The sequence below is a fragment of the Xyrauchen texanus genome, chromosome 23 (genome assembly GCF_025860055.1).
Source record: "Xyrauchen texanus isolate HMW12.3.18 chromosome 23, RBS_HiC_50CHRs, whole genome shotgun sequence".
NCBI lineage: Eukaryota > Metazoa > Chordata > Actinopteri > Cypriniformes > Catostomidae > Xyrauchen > Xyrauchen texanus.
The window spans coordinates 13,739,115-13,763,987 of record NC_068298.1 but is presented as its reverse complement, the minus strand read 5'-3'; the positions used below and the strand labels follow the sequence as shown (position 1 = coordinate 13,763,987).

Below are 24,873 nucleotides of genomic sequence, written 5' to 3'. Positions count from 1 at the left end.
ATTTATTAAATATTTCGCTATGAGCTGTGATTTTTCTCTGTCACTATAGCAACAAGCTAGCCTATATCTAAATATTTAATTTGCTATATATTTGATATCACTACTTTAAAAAGAAATAAAATGTCTAAACTTTGGCAGAAGTTTTTTGGACTCAAACTTATTTAAGATTCTTAAAGTTACCATTACTTCCTTCGAAGGTGAACATTAACTCAGTTTGGATTTCTAGATAAGGACACTAGAGAGCTCCCAATGTATTCAAACAGAAATAGCACTGCATGGAGAACTCTGTAAACTAACAATACCCAGAGTCTGGAAGTGTTAGGTATCTCCCCCACCAGTTTTCAGTGACCTAGTTGAGTTGTTGGCACATGGTGAATGCCTCTGCCCTCTGGCTACTTTTGTTTATTTAATACCCTGACAGGATTTGAGTGGGCATCGAGCAAGTTGGCAACAAGCGCTAAAATGCTGATTCATAAATCATGTCTTGGTGCTTTTAATTATGGCTTTGTTCTATTCTTGTGAAGGATATTGACAATTGGTTATGGCCAAACTTTAAATCATAAAACTCTTACTTGTACTAAAATTACATATTGGCTTTTCAAATTATCTACGTGTATAATTATTCTGACAACATGCAGTGTATTGTGTTTTACCAATGGAACAATAATTGTTCAAATCATCTGAAGAGTCTCTCTAATACAAATTGATGCTGCATTTTAAAATTATTTTGTATTCTTTTGATTGATAAAGAGAACTGGACTTGTGCCCTTTCTTTTTCCATTATGTAAAAAAACAAAATAATAATAATTAAAACAAAAGGTTTAGCTATTGAACAACAAAGAGTTGAGAATAATTTGTATTGCTTTGTTGAATGGATAGTTTTTTTTAATTGAAAAAGAAAATAAATTCTGTCATAATTTACTCACCCTCATGTTGTTCCAAGTCACGATTATCTTTCTTCTGAGGAACACAAAAGGAATTCAGTCTCAGTCACCTTTCACTTAAATTATATGTAGAAAAAAGATGGAAGTGAATGGTGACTGAGACTAGCATGCTGCCTAATGTCTTATTTTGTGTTCCACAGAACAAATAAAGTAATATGAGTTGGAAGAAACAACGAGGGTAAGTAAATTACAACTGAATTTATTTTTTGGTTGATCTATCCCTTTAAGTTGCTAAAGGTTTTAAGAATCAAATGAGATGGGGTAAAAGGCTATTTGTAGCTAAATTAAAGTGAAGATAATCCTCTTTCTCATTTTCCCTCCTATCTTCTTGTACCAGACTTTGCAGATCATTGAAGAGAGTACATCACCTACTCTGAGTATGGACTTGGCAAGTGAGGCCCATGTTCTGGTGGTTTTACTCACCTACCTATTCTTGATGTGCCGGGCTCAAGAGAAGGACTATACAGTAAAAGAGGAGCAGCCGGAGAATGTGCGCATTGGAAACCTGCGCAATGACATCAACTTAAACCTCGATCCAGACATTAAACTGTCTTCTGCGCTGCAGTTTAAACCTGTCTACAAGACAGGTGATGTACCTTTGGTGAAGGTAGAAGCGAGCACGGGAGAGATTTTCACCACAGCCAACCGCATTGACCGTGAGAAGCTCTGTTCTGGAGTCTTCAACGAGAAGCGTTGTTATTTTGAAATTGAGGTCGCCGTGCTTCCTGATGAGATTTTCCGACTGGTCAAGATCCGGTTCCTTATCGAAGACATCAATGACAATGCCCCGCTGTTCCAATCTACAGTCATCAACATCTCTATTCCCGAAAACACAGCCATCAACAGCCGCTACCCTGTCCCCTCTGCATTTGACCCTGATATAGGAATCAATGGGATTCAGCACTATGAGCTTGTCAAGGTGAGTTCAACACTCAGCTTTTGATTTATGATGGACATTGAATTTAATGTGTCCTTAATATCTAGAATAAAAATAGAAAATAAGCCATAAAAAACTTTTTGGCTCAAGGTTTTAAACACAATTTAGTCTGTTTTGTTTAAGGTAAGTTGTTAATTGCCCCAAGATGGATATGAGCAATTTGCAGAATAGTAATTTCTTCAACTAATTTATGTCTTCTGAGAAACTAGCATAATATCCTCAGTGGCTTAATATAGTTTGCCTAAACTGGAAAGTAGGATAATATATTCACTCAAACAAATTATATACAGTGGCTAATATGTTGCATGTGAATTTCATTTAGCATATTTTACTCTATATTTGTCATATATTTATATCATAGGGTCCATAACCTAACAGAATTTGTAAGTGAACTCACTGTCTGGGCTGTCAGTTGCAAACTAGAAAATTTCAATAACATCGTTCAATGAATGAACAAGTATTCCCTAGAAATGTTGCCCTGTATTTTAATTAAAACTCAAATACAGTGTGAAATTCCAATACAGTGTGAAACAAAGAACCCATGACTGTCATTAAAGTGTGAAAGAGTAATTTGTACCTTTTCTTTTGAGAATTAGTGGAATCCTTGCTTTCCATGTCTGATTAAGTTACCAATTTGCATTTTTAAAGAGCCTCTCACTGCCAAGGCTTCTTAGCTGCAGCGCTCAATTGCTTGTGCTTGGAAAATGACCAGTGCAGTGCCACTTAAAATTACAATGATTATGTACAGCCTCCTTCAGAAGATTTAACGTATTCTTCATCTGCAAGTGTTGTGTTTTTTTCTTTTTTTTTCTGAATCATACATGTGAGTTTGCTGGGGGCAGATTGAAGAAAACAGAAATGGAAAGAGAGGATATATTTCATCCTCTAAGGTTGTCGAAATCATCCCACGAGTAGCATCTGGCTGTGAATCTTGGACTGTGTTTTCATGATCCTAGAAGGGTGCAAATATCTGAAGCTCCCACACAGTAATGATTTAGACAAGCTCACTCTCAGCGTTGAGCTACACGATTAGCATTGTGTGGCACAGCTGCTCCGCACATAGTAATAGACTCGGATCTGAAAGAGCTCTGATAGCAATCCCTCTTCTGCTCTTTACTCATTCAAGTCATGTCCCCTAAGGAGGAAGCCCTCGCTTATGACACAGAGGGCCCTTATTGCCTACCCTGGTTTTAATTGCGGTGCCATATTAATTGTTCCATCAGCATTAGTGTTGCCATGTCACCTGGAACGAGGCACAGAAGCACCCCTGGACACTATCAAGGTCAGCCTACAGAAAGTAATACCATGCATGGCTGGAGGAGTGCTTTCCATTAGAAGAGATTTTATCACTTAAAGAGAACCTCTTTACAAGTCCTATCTGGAGGTATGTGGATCAGATCAGGCTCATGGGATGAGGATATTGACTTTTCTGTCGTGGGTTCCACCCAACTCATTGTTATTTTTACCCTACCATTTAAGCCCTCTAGCCTCACATTAAGAAACCAGTTATACTCTTTAGAAGCCTTTTTTAAAAATGTTAATCACCTTGGGACCTTCTGTATTGTTATTTTATATCAGTGGTACAGTTAAAACGTAAGAAAAGATCTTTCAAAAGCACTTTCATTTCAGCAAAGTCTACATTGGATTATTTATTTTGGGAGTCAAGGTCAGCACTAAAGTTGTTATCATTTCATTTGAATAATTAATGACTATTTTTTGGTTTCATCTGTGTCTGATACTGATTTGATATGGAAGAGAAACTAGCTCGGCTTAAATAATTTAGCTAAAAACTTTGTTTTATTTTTTAAGCTCTCACTTCTCAGATATTTCAGTTCGAGACAATGAGAAGAGCCAGTCGAATAATGCATTAATCATCAAGGACTGACAAGTAGCATGTCATGAGAAGCGCCTATGAATTGTGCACCAAAAAGGCTTACATTTGAGTATAGAGAAAGATAGCATACTCTTTGTAACCAAAGTCATTGTTACCAATGTGCTGCTGGGCTCTTCCACTTTTAGTCCAGAAAAGGTTTGTTTCCCAGGAAACCCTTGTAGAAATAAAGATCATATAATGATTACAATTAACTCAAGAAAGAAAGCTATCAAAGGCAATGGTTACTCATTAAAACCAAATATTTGCATGTTTTACACTCATGAGAACCAGTCTGGGTAAATGTACTGTACAAAGTGCATAAACCTTGAGGTTGAGTGGCAATGGCAAACTGATTTCAATTAGTGTTCTGGACAATAGTGGATGCTTGTGAAGGAGGATAATGTTCTAATCATGTTGCTTACAAGCCTTTGGTTTCAGGTTTCATTTGTGGCTACTTTTTGGCTCAGAGTTGGACCAAAGACACAGCTCTTGGCCTCAGACAAAAACCTGATTACAATCAGTGGCAAAATGTTCAGACAATTCCAACTCCAATACATTGGTGCATGGATCTGAAATATTCTGCAGAGATTCTCAGTTGTTGATGCTAAGTTCTGCATTTTGAGTAGAAGGTCAACTCATTGATTTGTACAGAAGATGCTTCACCCAGTCTGTAAAGCTGAAAAAGTCAGGTCGTACTATGCAAACTGATGACAGCTGATACAAATTCTACTGCCAAAATACTGCTCTCTTTGGGTTATTTATAACCAACATTAATTTTTGCATATCTTTTTTGATTGCACCCTAGACAATTGGGTTTGGGTTAAATAAAGCTTGTCAGTCTGTGACTCATTACAAAGTGATTCACCTTATGTGTCTTTCAAAAGGCTCTGTGGATCAGATGGTATGAAGATTCTAATGCACAATGTGAATTAATTTCAGACATGTGAACGTGCACATTCAAAGAGCTTTTTCCTCCTCTTAACTGACCTTGAAAGTTCTTTTCCAAGACTTTGCATTTTAATAATACAAATTTTTACATTCTGGTCTCATGAAATTTTCGTGAGCATTGCAACGTTTTTGCAAAACTGAATTTATGTACTTCATTACACGTTTTGCTGCAGTTTTCAAGTGAAATGTCCAGTGGGGGGTTCCAAAACTGAAACCTTAATAGTGAATATTACTAAAAAAATATTTATGTAAGAAATGAATTAAATCCATTAAAGAAATGCAATTAAAATATTAATTCAAATTGATCTATGTGCAGGCCTCTTTTGCTGAGTTTAGGATGTAGGGGAATAAAGACTTGACACCTCTGCCTGCTAGAGGTTCTCCACCATATTTATTCCAACCTACTAATAGACAATGGCTGTGTCCGATATCGTTCACGCAATCACTCATTCACTATTTCCTATATTGAGTGCACTTTATCACAGCAGAGAGTGAATGAAATTAGTGAGCGAATTCAGACGCTGACATATACACAGAGCATCGGAGCTTTGGAGCTGTCGCAGAAACAACATCACAATGAACTTTAAAATACCTGGGCCTTACTTGTTATTCTTATTAAATAATATATTAATACAATAAATCTTCATTCTGTTTGTCATTTTTAATATATATGTTAATATAAAGAGTATACACATTTTATCAAATGTACATTATTGTATTAATTTGCTATACTTAAGTATCTTTAAACTCCAATACAAGCTTGGTAGCATTTCTGGGCACATAGCACCCTCGTCCGACCATAAACAGCACCAACGTTATCATAACCTACATGTTATAACCAAATATTTATATCTGCATAATTATAATTTACACTGCGTAGTCACCTGAGATATAATAATATTATTATATTATTATATATTAAATAAAGAATTCTTCAGTTTAATGGAAAAACTCTGTATAAAAGATTTTTTTAATGTATCTGTATGTTTTGCATCTCTATATTTTATTGTTTTATTTTAATCAAGTAATGATTTGTCAAAAAGTAATTTAATATATTTAGCATGAAATTAAACATTGCAGGAGTGAAGGAAGCATTAAACTGGCACCTCTCTCTCACCCGCTTGCTCACTCTCTTTCTCCTGCACGCGCTCCCTCTCCCAGCTCGTATGTCTTCCCCGCGGTGGATTATGGGCAATTAACCATTGTTAGAGTGCATTGTGGGTTGGAGTGAGTGAAGAAAAGTTGGGAATTAGTGGCATGACGAGTGGCATGACGCTTTCAGAGAGCAGTGGGTTGAAGCCATGACGTCCGCGACGCGAGTGTTTTAAGTAATGTTCATTATATGAGACCAGGTTGAAGTTTTAGCATTGGTAACAGCCATGACATATAATAAAGGGGCAAATGTTATTATAAAATGATTAATCAATTATATAGGTAAATAATACATTTGAACCCTAATAATGCTTAATGATATACACAATGAAATATATATTTATAAATTAACATTAGCATATAACTTAGGGGTCTAATGATCCATCAATCTGGATCAATGCATCAGTCAATTAACCAACGATGTGATGTCATCGAAACAATACGTAAAGATCGATGTATATTTTTTTAAGATGCACCTTTATTTTTAACGCTCTAATGCCAGCCATGTCCATACTCATTTCCATCTTGTGATGCATCATTATGATATCCATCTCGCTTTATAAGTGCTAAATATGCTTCTTATGTGGGACATGGATGTGTGCGGAGTGATTGAATTGATTGAAGTTGTGCTCTGCTCTATCTGTGTGCGTGTGCGGCAACAGGTCTGTGAGCTCTGGTGACCGGATAGCGCAGAGCGGCACACATGAGTGATTAAATCGGGCTTCCCTCAATATCGGCGCATGCAACCCATTTGAATTCAACATGAGAATTCTCGCTTTTAAAGCACTTTGGAGCAATTCAACCATGTCAAACAGCTAAAAAGCCCCGATATTCTGACCAGTGCTGACGAGGGAAAATGCCTGCCCTGCTGCACCACATCTTTACATCAACACCCTTACTAACATTAATTACAGTAAGCTGTAACAGATTTGTTTCAATACAACCATTGAAGTTGTAGCTAAGAAAAAAACAGGGATAGCACATACTCTCCTGTCATGGGTATTTTGGATTGAAAGACTTGCTTTACTGTTGTAGATACGACATATTGTCACTGTAGTGTTTACAGTGATCAATTGCATGTGATTGTATGACTATTTTTGTGTATTTGTTTTGTTTTTTGAATTAACTGAAGTACCTTATTATGTTGTGGATGTCCCAATGTGGATACTGGATTTGCACTTTTCAGAGAGCTCAATAAAATATGAAAATTATATTTTGGTTGCATTTTTCACATAATCAGTGTGATTGATTGTGCAATATAAGCACGTAATATTGATTGCAGACTGTTTCGTGGCAGACTTTGAGGTATCGGGAAACATTGGATTGCTGGCTCAGAGAACCGATACAAGATCTTATTGTGATGAAACGAATCGGTTACCTTACGTAACCTCGGTTCTCTCTAGAAGAGGGACCGAGTATTGCGTAAGCTAGCTTACGCTACGGGAAAGATTAATCTTTTCTGAGATATTGAAGCCAAAAAATTATCCTTAATTTTGTATCCATTGTCAACGCAGTGCAGCAACTTCATACCTTGAGCGGGCTAGCTAGCGAGCTCATTGGTTGCTCTGCGGCAACTGCTGCAGCCTATAGACGAACTTGAGTGAACTTGCGTCCAATGACGAAGCCAGCGCCGTCACTGTATCAAAGCCCGCCAGAATGGGCGTGGCTAGAGTGCATATAAGCGTAAGTTCGTAGGCTGGAACCCTGGTTTTCATTGAATGAAGCGAAAATCGCTCGTGGCGCGAGCACGGCCGGCTACGCAATACTCGTTCCCTCTTCTAGAGAGAACCGAGGTTACGTAAGGTAACCGATTCGTTCTCTTACGAGAGGTTCTCTCGTATTGCGTAAGCTAGCTTAACCTAGCTGGAACCCATTGTCAATGCCGTGCGCGCCAAGCATCCACTGCATGAGCCCGGGGGTGGGGGGACCCGGGGGAGCCCTTGTGAGTGGGGGAATAATGTTTGGCCGGCAAGATTGCGGGCCAGTGTGTGTAATACATAAGCACATAGTGGGAAGGGAAAGACAGAGCGGCGATGCCGGTCTGTGTGGAATGTGTCCCATCAGTGCAGCTCACCAGGGGAGCTGTAGCGTATTAAACCGCTAGTAGTTTTGCCTGCAGGGCGGGCACTTCCAGATTGTAAAATCTGACAAAGGTGGAGGGGGAAGCCCAGCCCGCTGCCACACATATGTCGTGAATGGAAATCCCGCTGGACCATGCCCACGAGGAGGCCATGGTAGGTCTTTTGACGCGTACGTGGCAGCAATAGTGTCCACTATCCATCTAGACAGTGTCTGTTTCGAGGTGGCGAAACCTTTGGTGCGCCCTCCGAACGAAACGTAAAGCTGCTCAGAGCGTCTGAAAGAGGCGGAGTGCGCAGTATACAATCTCAGTGCTCTGACTGGGCAAAGGAGATTGGCGTCGCGTTCACTATCGGATGCTGGCAGCGCCGATAGGGAAATGATTTGTGCTCTGAAAGGAGTACCGATCACCTTGGGGACATAGCCGTGTCTAGGCTTTAAAATGACCTTGGAGTCACTTGGTCCAAACTCAAGACACGCAACGCTGACAGACAGCGCGTGAAGGTCTCCCACACGTTTAACTGATGACAGGGCAGTCAGAAAACGGTTTTGAGTGAAAGGTATTTCAAATCCATGGATTGAAGCGGTTCGAAAGGGGGCTTTCATAGCTCGAGAACTACGGAAAGATCCCAGATAGGAACCGATGGGGGCGCGGGGTTCATCCTTCTAGCTCCCCTGAGGAAGCGAATGACCAGCTCGTTTTTTCCCAGTGACTGGCCGTGCAGGGGTTCAGCGAACGCCACGACGGCCGCCACGTACACTTTGAGCGTGGATGGGGATCTGCCCTTATCCAGCAGCTCTTGTAAAAACACGAGCAGCGACGACAACCCACATGTCTGTGGGTCCAGGTCTCTGTCGGTGCACCATTTTGAAAACACAGACCATTTGGACATGGAAGGGGCTCTAGCGTGTATGATAGTGTTTATTACTCCTTCTGGCAAAGCGACGGGTAGTCGTTGATCACCCACGCGTGCAGCGCCAAGCGCTCTGGGTGGGGATGCCAGATCGTGCCGCGAGCTTGAGAGAGGAGATCTGCTCTCACTGGAATGGGCCACGGGGCTGTCAGTGACAGCTGCGTAAGCTCCGGGAACCATGTCTGATTCTCCCAGTGCGGGGCTATGAGGAGCACCGAGTGACGCATTTCCCTGATCCTCTGCATTACCTGTGGGAATAGCGAGACGGGAGGGAAGGCGTAAAGCGGGTGGTTGGGCCAGTCCTGGGCCAGCGCGTCCTCGCTTTTCGAGAAAAATACTGGGCAGTGAGAGTTCTCTTCTGACGCAAAGAGGTCTATCTCTGCTCTGCCGAATATGCTCCATAACTTCTGGACTGTTTGAGCGTGCAGGGACCATTCCCCTGGGAAATATTGTCTCTGGACAGTCTGTCTGGGCCGTCGTTCAGGTGGCCTGGCACGTCGCGTCGCCCTCAGCGGCGCAGGTGGCACTGGGACCAACTCAGTATGCGTTTTGTCAGATGGAAGAGGTTCCTGGATCTGACACCGCCCTGGCGGTTTAGATAGGATACCACAGATCTGTTGTCCGAACGGACCAGGGCGTGGTGACCCTGAATGACCGGGAGGAAGCGCCGCAGTGCGTACTCGGCCGCTATCATTTCCAGACAATTTATGTGAAGGAGCTTTTCCTGAACTGACCATAGGCCAAAAACCGGAGAGCCCTCGCGGACCGCGCTCCAACCCGTGTTGGACGCGTCTGTCGAGATGACTTTCGGCGAGATACAGCTCCCATCGTCACTCCCCGCTGATACCATTCGGCCACTGCCCAGGGCTGCAGAGCTGAGATACAGGTCTGAGTCACTCTGATCGGCTGGCGGCCCGTGGCCCAAGCCCGGCGAGACGCGCGGGTGTTTAGCCAATGCTGAAGCGGGTGCATGCACAGTAAACCCAGCTGAAGTACTGCTGCGGCTGAGGCCATGTAACCTAGCATTCTCTGAAATTTTTTCAGAGGCGTGAGGCTGTTCATCTGAAAAGACGCGGCTAGACGCTGAACACGGCGTGCGCGCTGTGTAGATAAGCGAGCCGTCATCACCATGGAGTCTAGTTCTATTCCAAGGAAGGAAATTGCCTGACTGGGCTGTAGTGAGCTCTTGGTCCAATTGACTGCAAGACCCAAACTGTTCAGATGACTGAGGAGAACTGTCCTGTGAGACAGAAGCTCCGTATGTGACTGTGCCAAAATCAGCCAATCGTCCAAATAGTTCAGAATTCGCAAGCCCTGACTCCGCAGGGGTGCGAGCGCCGCATCCATGCACTTCGTGAAAGTACGGAGTGATAAAGACAGGCCGAAAGGAAGGACGGTGTATTGATAAACCTGGCCGTCGAAGGCGAATCTCAAGAATGGCCTGTGATGGGGATTTATCTTAATCTGAAAGTAGGCATCTTTCAGATCGAGAGAAATAAACCAGTCCCCCTGGCGCACATGCGCGAGGAGTTTCCTGATTGTAAGCATTTTGAGCGGTCTTTTGCGAGCACCTTGTTCAAAACCCTGAGATCTAATATTGGTCTGAGGCCGCCGTCTTTCTTGGGGACAAGAAAATAACGGCTGTAAAACCCGACTCGCTCAGAGAAGGTGGCACTCTCTCTATGGCCCTTTTGCACAGAAGGTTTGCTATTTCTGAGCGAAGCATGCAGGCTGCTTCCGTGTTCACAGTAGTTTCGAGCCACGCTCTGAAGCGGGGAGGCGGCGATCGAACTGTAGCAAATAGCCCTGTTTTATTGTGCTTAACACCCATTTGGATATCACTGGGATAGCTTTCCACGCTTTGAAGCGTAACGCTAGAGGGTGAATGGCCAAGTCGCCCTGATTTCCGCACACAGCGAGCTGAACAGAATGTGTGGCCGCTTACTGTGCTTATGCATGACTGCTTCGCAGACAGCAGGGACAGGCTGTTCTGTGAGTGACTTCCCGATTGAGGTGAATGGGGAAAGAGTCACATCTGTGAAGTGATCTTGCGAGCATAGTCACGGGCATGGGACTTACATACAGAGAGGTGTTTGCTGGCCGTGTGACAGAGTGGGCAGAGAAGGAGCGCGCGCACGGATTCGTGGGCGCGTTTATTGACTCTAACACTCGAGCTGGCTGTGCCTGCTTTATGTGAGTGGGCTCTGATAGGGACACGGGAAGTGTAATGCTTGTGTGTAGGGGTGAACACTGGATTGTGGGCACATTTTCTACACATAAGACATGTTTGCTTTTCACAAGATTTCTTTGGGTCGCCGTGAAAACGGCATTTGAGTGCAGGCAAGCGGGCAGTATCACCGGCTTGTTGGCTGCTGAATCCACCACTGCAATAGCCTGAGAGAAGGGGACTGACAGGGGGCGAAGCTTTGACGGTGGTCCGGCCGCGGCGGGACTGAGCCGTCGTTTCCTTAACAAAGCTAGGAGGACTTCGGTTGCTCAGGTTTCAGTGCAATCTTAGGCTGAGGCCCGTGGGGGGGCGGCGGTCTGCGGCGGCTGTCTGAGCGCGTTCTAGGCGGCGCCCTGTCGACGCTAGAAGTCTGGCTTTGCTGAGCTGGGGCTGTGAAGAGGCTCGTGCAGGAGGCTGGTCACGTGGGCGGCCTGCAGAGGAGCAAGCGTGACGAGGCAGGAAGAGATTCATGGCTTGGGTGGCTTTCTGGACTTCCGAGCGGTCAACAATGCCACTCACCGCGGAACCGAAGAGACCGGACGGAGAGAGCGGCGTGTTGAGGAACGTGGAGCGTTCAACTTCTCCCATGTCGGCTAGCGTTAGCCATAGGTGTCTCTCGGTCACAGTCAGCGCGGCCATGCACTTCCCTAGGGCTTGAGCTGCAGCTTTGGTGGCGCGAAGGGCGAGATCCGTCGCGCTCCTTAGATCTGAAACAGCCTCTGGGTGCCTGCCTTTCTCATCCCACTCTCGAAGAAGGTCTGCTTGGAGGATCTGTAATATGGCCATGGAATGCAGAGCAGATGCGGCTTGGCCGGTGGCGGCATAGGCGCGGCCAACACAGGCGGAAGTAGTTCTGCAGGCCTTAGACGGGAGCACTGGCTTAGACCGCCATCTCGCGGAGGGCGGGCAAAGGTGTACTGCTACCGAATCCTCGACCGGGGGGATGGAAGAGTAGCCCCTCTAGGTGGCGCCGTCCACTGAAGCGATGGAGACATGGGATCGGTTCCTGGCCGAGACAGGCGCGTTCCACGATTTAGAGAGCTCGGCGTGGAGTTCCGGCAGGAAGGGAGCGGCGCGGCGACGGCGCTGAAGAAAGCAGCCGTCGAGTCTGTTGGGAGCCTGCTCAGAGGGCGGTGACCACTCGAGCCCGAGGCGGTCGACGGCCTGTGTGAGGAGGCGCGTTAGTTCTTCCTCGACTCCGGCGCGGGTCCTGCTGGATTCCTGGGCCGAGGAGGAGGCTTGGGAGCCTGACCACTCCTCGCTGTCCGAAGCCATGATGGAACAGCAGCCCTTATCCTCCGCCTTGTCATCCGAGATGGCAACAGTGCGGCCGCTCGGTGGCAACTGCGCATCCGGGGGCGGGAGGGTGAAGCGAGGCTCGAGGGAGAGGCTCCGGCGAGGTAGTCGCTTCTAACACCGGTTCCGGCAGCCTTTGGGAGCGGCGCTTCTTTCTGCGTGGCGAAACGAAAGGTGGCTTCGGTTTTGAGTGCTTCGAGTCGAGCCGCAGGGTCGACATCGGAAGCTCCTCGCAGAGGTCGCATCCGCCCGTCAGCGAGGCGAGCTCTGCATGTTCCAGTCCCAGGCAGAGAGCGCAGATGAGGTGGCGGTCTCCGGCGCTGAGAGGGCGCGGCATGAGGCGCAGGTGGTGCGAGGCATCTTAAAAAGACGCTCGTTGCTCTTTTTGTGAAGTTCGCTGAGGAACTTGCTTGCTCTAAAAGGATACGTCGCCCGGATGGCGTAGCTCGCAGGATGGCTGAAGGTGGTGAAGATGGCCGGCTTCTTCGAGCGCTGTCCAAGTTTGCTAGATGCCCCTCGAACGGCGACGCGGCTTCTGCAGTTCAGAGATGCGAAGAGCTTCGCTGAATAGATGAAAATCAGGGTTCCAGCCTACGAACTTACGCTTATATGCACTCTAGCCACGCCCATTCTGGTGGGCTTTGATACAGTGACGGCGCGGGCGCCTGTCATTGGACGCAAGTTCACTCAAGTTCGTCTATAGGCTGCAGCAGTTGCCGCAGAGCAACCAATGAGCTCGCTAGCTAGCCCGCTCAAGGTATGCAGTTTGATGAATCTTTCCCATAGCGAAAGCTAGCTTACACAATACGAGAGAACCTCTCGTAAGAGAACTGACGATTTACACCCTTAATGTAACTGTAAATACCATAGAAGTGAAATAACAGATGATTTTTCATGCACCTGGCGAATGTTAGGGAAAAAAAATTGTATATTTTTTCTTATATATTGAAATAATTTACTAAAAATTAAGGAACATTAATTAGTTAAAAATGGCCTTATGGTCACCATGCATTTGTTTACAGCAATAACAGATTAACTGTAATCCACATCACATTTTAACTATCGGCTATCAGAAAAAAAATAATAAAATCAACTCCTGGTTTAATTTTTCTGTGGCTGGCACTGGAGGGTTGTACAGTCTGAACTCATTGGTTCAACAATATAATGACACCCTCTAGAAGTTAAATAAAAACAATAACTGACTCCACGTGGAGTTTGTTGTGCAATGAGACTAGGCTATTTGATTGAAACGGGCACTTCAAACACGGGTTTAAAACATTAACAGAGAAAAAAAGTATGTATAGATTGCATGTTATTATTATTGTCATGGTACAATAGATCAGTCAGTTCAGACAACCAAAGGTGGTTTGATAATTCATTTGTTTATAACTAATCACTGCACTGAAGAATTGCATTGCCAATATGGTCAGTTAGAACAATGTTAAGTCAAGGATGGAAACTGCTTACCTTTCCTCTTAAACACTGTTTTATATAATAATAATAATAATAATAATAAAAATGTAACATGAATTCGTGCAAATCCATTTTTTCCTGTTTGTTCCAGTCAGATTATAAACAAGATTGCTACAAAGAAGTTTTGTTTCTAAGTTAATTTATACATTAATTATTAGTAGTAAACCAATAATTTATGCCAACCTTATGTGAATATGCTGCCTGAGTTTTTGTTTGTCTCGGCCATGCGTTTGCTTAAGAAGACCAAATGCGAGCACGGCTCAGTATGTGAATGAACGTGCACAGGATAATTTTTTATAGTTTTCCATTTTATAGGTTTTTGACTAAAGTTTTCTCTGTTCTGAAAAAATTAACTTCTGTCCAAACTTCCTAATTTTATGATGTATTTATGTACAAAAAACTTAAGAGCATGATAGATCCGTCTGAAATCAATTTTGATGAGAGGGCTCATTGATATACTGTATAACACAATGTGTTCATCTGAGGACACATGTACTATAGACAATGCTATTATAACATTACCTTTAAAAAGAAAATACTTTAATTGATTTTATTTCTATCCCTTTCTCTCTCTCCCTTTCTTGTATGCCATTTATAGATTTAATATGACAATAAAATAATATAATAAATATTGTCAGTAGTGATGAAGCATACAGTCTCTATTTGGCTTTGTAAGGTAGTGTTTTATGTTACTGCTGAACATTTGACCTGTAACATTTCAATTAATATTTTAATTAATTACAGATGACTTTGAAGAATGTACCAGTGTGGGAGAGATTTATTAAAGTATTGACCATGGAAAGGAATACTTACTTAAAGTTCAGCACTATTTTACATGGTGGAAAGTTTGAATTAATACATTTGAAAAACTATTGGCCAATTAATCGGCTATGGGTCTGTTTTCCCACCTTAATTATTGGTATTGGCAAAACCCACTATTGGTCGACCTCTACAAAATAGTAACACATTTTCCTTTAAAACCTTACAAAATGCTGTACTAGAAAGAATTTATATAGTACTTAGAGAAGACAACAGATGGTCTAAGCACATAGTGTGCCAAGAATCACCAAATGAAGATATGTTACGTGATTGTAGCATGTACAATGCATACTTTGTTAACTCAACATACGGAAATTGCCTTTTGCCATTACAGTTGCTATGTGGCTACACACAATGTGCCAATAAACAGTGGCCAGACTAAATAACTCAAGTTTACCCTTAGCATGGAGAATGCATATATCGTAATCACATTTGAAATATGTGCCTAGATAGAGTACTCTATCCAAGATATATGTGCAGCAGGATGCTTATCTCTGAAGGAAGTTGCATTCTTGTTCTAGCATGAAAATGTTTTTGACTGAAAGAGCTTCAAAGAGCCTCTTTGTTTCACAAATGTGCTTGACTCTCATTCAGGCACGGAGCTCTGTTTCACTGTCTCCATCTCTTGCCACCCTTGGAAATATAGAATATGTGCAAGGCTGAGCATTACCATGTAGCTTGATATGTAATCATAAATATTAAGGCTAGTTTCTGTAGGAAGGAAATTATTTAAACAGTCAAAGATGGTCTCTCATGGGGATTACTTATGCTTTTGTTTTCATTTTCCTCAGGTGTTGCTATTGCCTAGATTTGGCTCCTTTCTGGGAGAAACTCTTTTTTAATGTTCAGGTGTTTTTGTGTTCCTTTAATCTATGGAGGTCTTGCACTATATTTCAAATGGAAGCTTATATCTTTGGCTCCCTTTTCAGCTGTTTTTTTTTCTTCTCGTAATTGAAGTTACTCCCTTTCATGCACTAAATCCAAGTCTTGCTAGTCAGGTAAAACAAGTTTGTGTGTTGCAATTTGTTTCATTATTTCTTTGCTATGAGATGCAGTAGTGTGTCTTTGTTAACTTTATTGGTTGGCGAGTTTCTACGTTAAATGTTTTAAATGCCGAATCTACAATTTTCGTTCAAAATGGCAATTGATTTTAAAATTTGTAAGGAAATAAAGCAAAACAAAAATTTAAGACAAGCTTGCTTAATGAAGGAGTGAGCAAAGGTCAGAAAGAGATAAAAAATTTTTTTAGTATGCCATGAGGGTCAATACAAGGCTCGCTCTAATAGTTCAAACAGGAACATGTGCATTGATGTATGCTCACCCAAGCAAATAAGGAATTGACTCAAAGTAATTTCCTCTCCACCAAACAATTTTTGATTGCTTACCACATCTTAGACTTCTTTACTTTGGAGAGGGAAACAGCTCTGTGCATTGCATATTGCACATATATGGGACTGTTTACTGTGTGAAGACCCAATGTTTGCATAAGTCTTTACTTTATAAGATCATATCCCCCAGACAAGCTTTTCAAGTAAATATTTTAAGGCCTTATGCCTTCCCTTATTGGATTAAAGAACTTTAACCCCACCATTTAATGCTGGATCTAGAGCAAACATCTGTGTAAATCCAAAATAAACTACTGGCTAAAACATATTTGGGTTTTTACAGAATGATATTATATTAGTTAATGGTGACATTGTCATAGCAAACATTCTCAAATATATTTGTTTAATAATGATATATATATATATATATATATATATATATATATATATATATATACATATATATATATATATATATATATATATATACAATATATATATATATATATATATATATATATATATATATATTGTAATAATAGTAGTAGTAATATTAAAAAGAATAATAATAAAATAGAAGAAAGATTCAACTAGCACAATTATTAACTGCATATGTTCTCTTACTAAGATTTATCTAAACACTTTAATCTTGTACATTTCAAAGATGTACTGTTCTAGATTAATCTACTTCAAACAGTTAACAAAACCTGTATCATCTGTATTTTTCAGAGTGTAAGCGAATTCGGACTGGACATCATCGAGACCCCAGAGGGAGACAAATGGCCCCAGCTTATAGTTCAGCAGAGCCTTGATCGGGAGACGAAGGACACCTTTGTGATGAAAATTAAAGTTGAGGATGGTGGCACCCCTCCAAAGTCCAGCACAGCCATTCTGCAAGTGACTGTGTCAGATGTCAATGACAATCGACCTGTGTTCAAGGACAACGAGGTGGAGGTGAATGTTCCTGAGAATGCCCCAATGGGAACATCTGTCACACACCTTCATGCCACAGATGCTGATCTGGGATCCAATGCTCATATTCAATTCTCCTTCAGCAACCAAATCTCCCCTGCCACCAAACGACATTTCGCTATTGACAGCACAACCGGACTGATTACTGTCAAGCAGCCACTGGACAGGGAAGTCAACCCAGTCCACAAGCTTATAGTGCTGGCCAGTGACGGAAGCTCAACCCCTTCAAGGGCTACTGTGATAGTCAATGTAACAGACATTAATGACAATGTCCCTTCTATAGATACTCGTTACATAATGAATCTCGTTAATGGCACTGTGCTGCTGTCTGAAAATGCCCCTCTAAACACAAAAATTGCTCTGATTACTGTGACAGACAGAGATGCTGATCTGAATGGTAAAGTGACTTGCTACACTGATCATGATGTACCTTTTAGGCTCAAGCCAGTCTTCAACGACCAGTTTCTGTTAGAAACGGCAGCACCCTTAGATTATGAGATGACTCGTGAGTATGCAATTAGGATAGTTGCATCTGATTCAGGGAAACCTCCTTTGAACACTTCAGCAATGGTTCTCATTAAAATTAAGGATGAGAATGATAACGTCCCAGTTTTTCCTCAGACAGAAATCCAGCTGTCCATTCCGGAAAACAATGACCCTGGCACTCAGTTGATAAAAATCAGTGCCACGGATGCAGACAGTGGTTCTAATGCCCTTATTATTTATAGTCTTGGCCCAGATGGTCCTGATGGTTTTAAAGTAGATCCACGGTCTGGGATCCTTTCTGTTGTAAAAAGGCTGGATAGAGAGAAACAGGAGAAGTATTCATTCACAGTCATTGCCAGGGATAATGGTTCATCCTCTCTTCAGAGCAATGTAAATGTGAAGCTAATAGTCCAAGACCAAAATGACAACAGCCCAGCTTTTACCCATCCTGAGTACAACTTCTATGTGCCTGAAAACCTGCCTTTGTATGGAACAGTGGGTTTGATCACTGTCACGGATGCAGATGCTGGTGACAATGCGGTCGTGACTCTCTCAATCATAAATGGGAAGGACAATTTCATCATCGACCCCAAAACCGGGGTGATCAAACCAAACATAACATTTGACAGGGAGCAACAAAGCTCCTACACTTTTGTTGTAAAGGCTGTGGATGCAGGTCAAATGCAAACCACCTCATATGCCAAGGTCACCATAAATGTTGTTGATGTAAATGACAATCGGCCCGTGTTTGTCATTCCCTCCTCTAACTATTCTTATGATCTAGTTCCTTCGGCCACCAGTCCTGGGTCAGTGGTGACGAGAGTGTTTGCCATTGACAATGACACTGGCATGAATGCTGAGCTGCAGTATTGTATTATCGGAGGGTCACAGAGAGGATTGTTTGCTATTGACAAAACAACAGGAAATATCACTCTACAGGAGAAGATTGTAGCTGCAGACCAAGGTCTTCATAGGCTGGTGGTAAAGGTCAAAGATTTAGGACAGCCTGAGTCTTTGCATGCAGTCGCCCTTGTTTATTTGTTTGTCAATGATACCATCTCTAACGCCACATTCATTCAAGAGCTACTACGCAAGAGCTTGGAGACTCCTTTGGACCGAAATGTTGGGGACAACCATGTGACACCTCAAACCAATAGCTATGTAATTGTTGTTATTGCCATAATTGCTGGGACTATGACTGTTATCTTGGTCATTTTTGTGACCGCTTTGGTACGCTGTCGACAGACACCAAGACACAAAGTTGTCCAGAAGAGCAAACAGAGTGGCGAGTGGGTATCACCCAACCAGGAGGGCAGGCAGATTAAAAAGAAAAAGAAAAAGAAGAAGAGATCTCCAAAGAGTTTGCTGTTAAATTTTGTAACGATTGAGGAACACAAGTCTGATGATCCTACCCATGAGCACATCAATGGCACCTTAGATCTCCCTGTTGAACATGAGGAGCAGACAATGGGAAAGTATAACTGGGCTACCACACCGACTACCTTTAAACCTGCTAGCCCTGATTTAGCCAAGCACTACAAATCAGCTTCCCCTCAGACAACATTCCAGATCAAACCAGAGACTCCTGTGGCTCCCAAGAAGCATCATGTCATTCAGGAACTCCCTCTGGACAACACATTCGTGGTGGGCTGTGACTCACTCTCCAAATGTTCCTCCAGCAGCTCCGACCCCTACAGCGTTTCAGAGTGCAGCTGTCAAGGGGGCTTCACAGGGCCTAGACAAATCCACACCAGACAGGTATTTCACAACTTCCTTTCTTAACTGAATCGATGCTCCAACTCCCATTTGTATCGTCCTTCTTTTAGAAAGATGTGGAATGGAGGGTGGTAGCCGCATGTGCTAAGTTTTAATCACACAAATCTCAAACGTGACAAAATTTAATATGCAGATGAATAAGATGAAACTTAAAAAATGTGGATGTTGTTGTTCTTTTGGAAATGTACTCATATTAGGAAATATTTCAAATAATTATGAATTAATTGATATCAAATAACTGAAGGCACACTGTACACTTGAGGAAAACTGTGGCAGTTAAATTAGTGTGAGATGTTATATAGCTTTGAATATGTTGTTTGTTTTTTTTTATTTTTTCTCAATGAGACATTCGATTCTAAAGAGTAATTATTAGGCACACAAATTAATAGTGAAAAAGTGCTAGCTCACAGCACTGAGATTACTGCAATGTTTCTTCTTGATTGACATCCCAAAACCATGCATGCTTGACAGAAAATCAAACAAGATAGACAGCGTTGCATTCCACAGGCACAACTGAGCAGATGCACACTGCTGAAAAGATTGTTTCCCATATAAATGCTTGATAGAACTCATTAGAGCCAAGACTTGTAAGATAGTTGGGAAAAAGCTGATTATTTTTAAACAGAATTCATTACTCTGTCCAAAAGAAACATTATAAGTTATCTCTGAGGAAAATTGCTGGTATTAATGAGAGAAAGGTTCATTTGAATACTAGTATTCTAGTCTATGGCTCAAGAGGAGATGTGCCAAATGCAAAGTAGATAATAAATAAAAGCAGGTGAGGGACATAAATATAAATTGGGGTGGAGAGAGGTGGCCTTACTGCAGTGACAGGTCTTTTTTTGCAGAGTGGAAGACTGAGCTGTGCGATTGTAGGTCAGGAAGATCAAGGTGAAGGTAGAGCTGTGGGGATGAGAGACTTAAATAGAAGCATATTCCCTAATAGCTTGAAACACCATTCATTTTTTACCTATCAACTGCATGCATTTTAATGACCAGACAAGGAGTCTGCAGCATAGCCATTTTCTTGGGCAGGCTAGAAAGCACAGGACAGGGGTCAAAGCTATAAGTTCTTTGTTGGCCTGACTCCAGAGGCTCAGATTCAAACAAGACTATCTACAAGACTATGCATGTAGATGCTGATAGGATACAGTTTATTTTTCATTTCTGAGCATGTTTAGCATTCATTCACAGTTGATTTTGTTTTTTTTTTTGCATCTGTAATATCATGTCATCCTCTCTGAGCTCCTGTCCTTATTGGAGAAAATCCCCCTCTGCATAGTTCTTACAAATTACAGTATATCCACTCAGATACATTGTGTGCATGGTAATTTAAGGTGACACCCACACATAGCTGATGTTCCTTTTCCACCATGAGGCCTTTATTTTAGAATGCAGTTAAAACCAACGCTCTACCATGGTGCATTATACATAAGCCTTCTTACATAGTGAGATTATGGAAAGACACATAATTCAGGGTACATTTGTAATTTGCCCTGCCAAGTTGTCTTTATGGATTTTTATCAGTTCAGGTTCTTTATGTTTTGAAATATTTGTTGAACATTTTGAAACATTGCATCAGCTTCTTGTCGAAATGTTTGTGGTAACGACATAGCAAAACAGTCCAATAATCTCATTTAGTTTGGCGGATGCCCAGTGAAACACTCTAAGTTCACTCCATAACATTCTTACTATTCAATGCTATAGTTATGTATTCTTTTTTTTTTTTGGTCTTAGATGTTAGACCTTTAAATGCATAATAATGAACAGAGTCTAATTGCCCTGAACATAATCTCTCTCTCTTCATTTACTGAGACAAAAAAAAAAAAGTTTAAATTGTCCAAGCAAAACATATGTATCCAACTAATATCCCATGTCACATTGTTTTGTAGAAATAACACACACACACACACGCGCACACACACACGCACACACACACACACACACACACACACACACACACACACACACACACACACACACGTAGTGTTTCCATGTTTTAAGGGACTTTCCATAGACATAATGGTTTTTATACTGTACAAACTTTATATTCTATCCCCTAAACCTAACCCTACCCCTAAACCTAAACCTCACAGAAAACTTTCTGCATTTTTACATTTTCAAAAAACATAATTTAGAATGATTTATAAGCTGTTTTCCTCATGGGGACCGACAAAATGTCCCCACAAGGTCAAAAATTTCGGGTTTTACTATCCTTATGGGGACATTTGTTCCCCACAAAGTGATAAATACACGCTCACACACACACACACACACACACACACACACACACACACATGTTGTGTTTCCATGTTTTATGGGGACTTTCCATAGACATAATGGTTTTTATACTGTACAAACTTTAGATTCTATCCCCTAAACCTAACCCTACCCCTAAACCTAACCCTCACAGAAAACTTTCTGCATTTTTACATTTTCAAAAAACATAATTTAGTATGATTTATAAGCTGTTTTCCTCATGGGGACCGACAAAATGTCCCCACAAGGTCAAACATTTCGGATTTTACTATCCTTATGGGGACATTTGGTCCCCACAAAGTGATAAATACACGCTCACACACACACACACACACACACACACACACACACACACACACACACAAACATGGGATATTGAAAACTATCCCTTTCAAACTGAAATTGAATCTTTCTTTGAGCACAATTTTGGATCAGATTGTGTATGCAGGGTGACCATATTGTTAATGAATGAATAAATGTATGTTAGAATATTATTAAAAAAATATATATATTTACACTTAGTGAATAGCAAAATTGATGTGTTTAATGATGGCCATAAAATATAATACAGCAGGATAAAAAAGAAAAGAAAAATTATTAAAAAAAGAAAAAAGTAAATGCCAAAAAAACTTTATACTACTACACTTCACAATTTTAAGTCCTCCTGCTGTGCCCAGGTATAGCCTACTTTAAAGATCAAATGTTTATGACAAACTCTCCTTGAGCTGACGTTTTGTGCTTTTCACATATATTTAGTAGGGGTGTGCAGGGAAGCCATTATGTGTGTCTGTATTTGTATTTGTGCATATGACAAAATTATCTGTATCTGTCTCTGTATTCAGATAGAACCGTGTGTGGGTCTGTTCATGTAAAACAACATTATACTGGAGGCAGTAGGTGTGGAACAAAATGTGAAATGTTAAGCACACATTTTGCAGGGAATAATAAATACAAATTCAAGCATTAAAAGAAATATAAGAAATCAATATAGCCTACAAACAGGTGAAAGTCTTGTAAGTATATTAGGAATTTTTTACGATAGGACACATTATTTAGTTAATAATAATAATAATGTTAGATTTACAGTATACAGAGCTTTTTCAAAACTTAGCATAGTTTAAAGAATAACAAGAAGAAAAAAGACAGAGCAAGTTTCAGTTTCTTTGTTATACATAGCTGTGTCTCATTTCGAAGGCTGGGTCCTCCTGAGATCGCATTTGTTGGCCGCATACGTCATCGAGTCTCATTTCAGACAAGCGAGTAAGACACTCCGAATGCAGCCTTCGAATGCAACCTTTTTTCACGGGAATTCAGAGGATGCATGAAGCGTATCCTTCGTGGGCACTCACAACCCACAATTCTTTGATTCAATGGAAATCCACATAATTTGTCAAAAACAAAAGTATATAATATGTATAAGAATGGTCAAATAGGAGGCGAGAACCAACTTAAACCAACCTAAAACATAAGGACACATACACACTTCGCGGCCACGTGCATCTCACTCTCCCGCTGATTCAGTGCCGGCTATGGACATCACAGCCCGGCCATGCCCTCCTCCTCATCACAATGTATAATTATAGTAATATATAATTAAAATAATGTATTATAGACTAAAAGTACACCTGTAAAATCTATTTTCTTTTTTCTCTACATCATTATAACGCTCCTTTAATTGACCTCATACATTCCCTTCTAAAATTACGTTTGTTTCCTTCTCAGTCAAAGCGTTCGTGCTTGTTAAAGAGTGGCGTGCTGTCATAGCAACCATGATAAGTTCTGTTTTCGTTTGTCCTAAGAAGGCCGTCTCATTTAAATGAGGCTTGTTTAAAGGAGGACACTTGGTATAATGCTGCCTTCAAAGGACGTATCCTAGCTAGCACACAGCCTTCGAAACTAGACACAGCAACAAGCAGGAATATTACAAATAGATGAATACTATATGGAGCATTTAAACCTTTATGGAGCATTTTAACTTTTTTTGGAATAAAGTCTTAACCAGATAATTACCTTAATCGCTGATGTGAATATAAAAGTGGTCAACCTTAAGAGACGGCTAGACAAGCTCAAATGGGAAATTATCACTTCAGGTCAGGAATTTAACATTGTGCTTAGGTTTAGGCTATAAATAAATACATCAGAATCACGTGTGAATCGTGTGATACATTAACATTGACATTTCAAGAATTGGAAAGTGTACTTGATGTTGTATCTTTGTTAATATTACGCTTGACAAGCTCCAAACATGCACAATTTATAGAGATCGCAAACGGAGTAGAGGCCGTAGCCATCCGATCTGAAATCACACCCTGTATTTTCATTCATAAGGTTTATACTTTAGAAATATTGACTGCACAGATTCATAAATTCGTTGTAATTTAGAATGTTCATTTTTCAATGTCACTTTATGCTTGTTTCTTGGATTATCAGTCAAACTAATATATATATATATTTTGATATATATTATTCAGATAAATCCATTATTCGTTTTGAAGTCATTATTCGTGCCTTTCTGAATAAGGTATTCAGCTTCGTGCACATTCCTATTATTTAGTATGGATGATATGTGAATAGAGATTCAGGGCTTGTTTCTCCCCTCACCTGTGTTCTTGTTCATTGTATTTTCAGACTTTTTTGCTATTGACAAGCAAGTGCCAGCTTTACAGGTCACATACAGATGTTGTGCTACAAATATCTGACTGACTGAGTTGTAAAATTTAAATTGAGGTCTATTTTCAAGCATCATATTAGTTCAAATTTCCCTGATATGTAGTATATTTGATGTAGTCTCGATATAGTCAACATTTTCACTCATAAAATGACTTTGCATATTAGGCGAGAGTCTGATGAAATTTGAGAGAGAAGGGTAACGTAATACATTTAAAAGTGTACTGACCTTACTGATGTTTCTTGCTGAGATCTCCTAAGTAAAGTGCACTGTTTACTGCACCTTACTTAAAACTAAGCATTCCATACTTTGGGTAATGTTTATGTTTGCTAACATATTATCCATTAGCTTTAATGCTTATACTTGCTTAGTCATTGTGAACCAGGACATAAAAACATGCTCAGGACCATTAACTGACAACAGACACTGGATGCTGAAGTACTGAATTTTGCATAACGGATCATGTCTCTTGTCCATTTACCCTATATTTGGTGCATCAACTCTGAAGTCTGATATCAGCTATAAAGCCAGTGACACAACTGTCAGCATAACTTAACTTCAACCTCATCTCTGCTGAAAAACATCATGTCTGTATTTGCCATGATGGATAGACGAGACAGAACATTTGTAGGACCATTTAAAGATGCATTTCTCCGGGGAAACACTAGTAGATGAAAGGCAATGCAATGCTGAGAATGATGTCAGCATCACAGAAAAGCTTGTCA

General features: G+C 41.1%; 1 protein-coding gene across 2 annotated transcripts in view; it reads left to right on the top strand.

The window, feature by feature from the left end:
* The window catches only part of LOC127617337 (protocadherin-11 X-linked-like), a 233,656-nt gene that overhangs the window by 5,611 nt on the left and 203,172 nt on the right, over positions 1–24,873 (top strand). For both annotated transcript variants that reach the window (XM_052089326.1, XM_052089327.1), the window contains exons 2-3: positions 1,282–1,863; positions 16,717–19,203. In XM_052089326.1, the coding sequence (XP_051945286.1) occupies positions 1,324–1,863; positions 16,717–19,203 (3,027 nt within the window). In that variant the 5' untranslated portion in view covers positions 1,282–1,323. The remainder of the gene's footprint in view (positions 1–1,281; positions 1,864–16,716; positions 19,204–24,873) is intronic.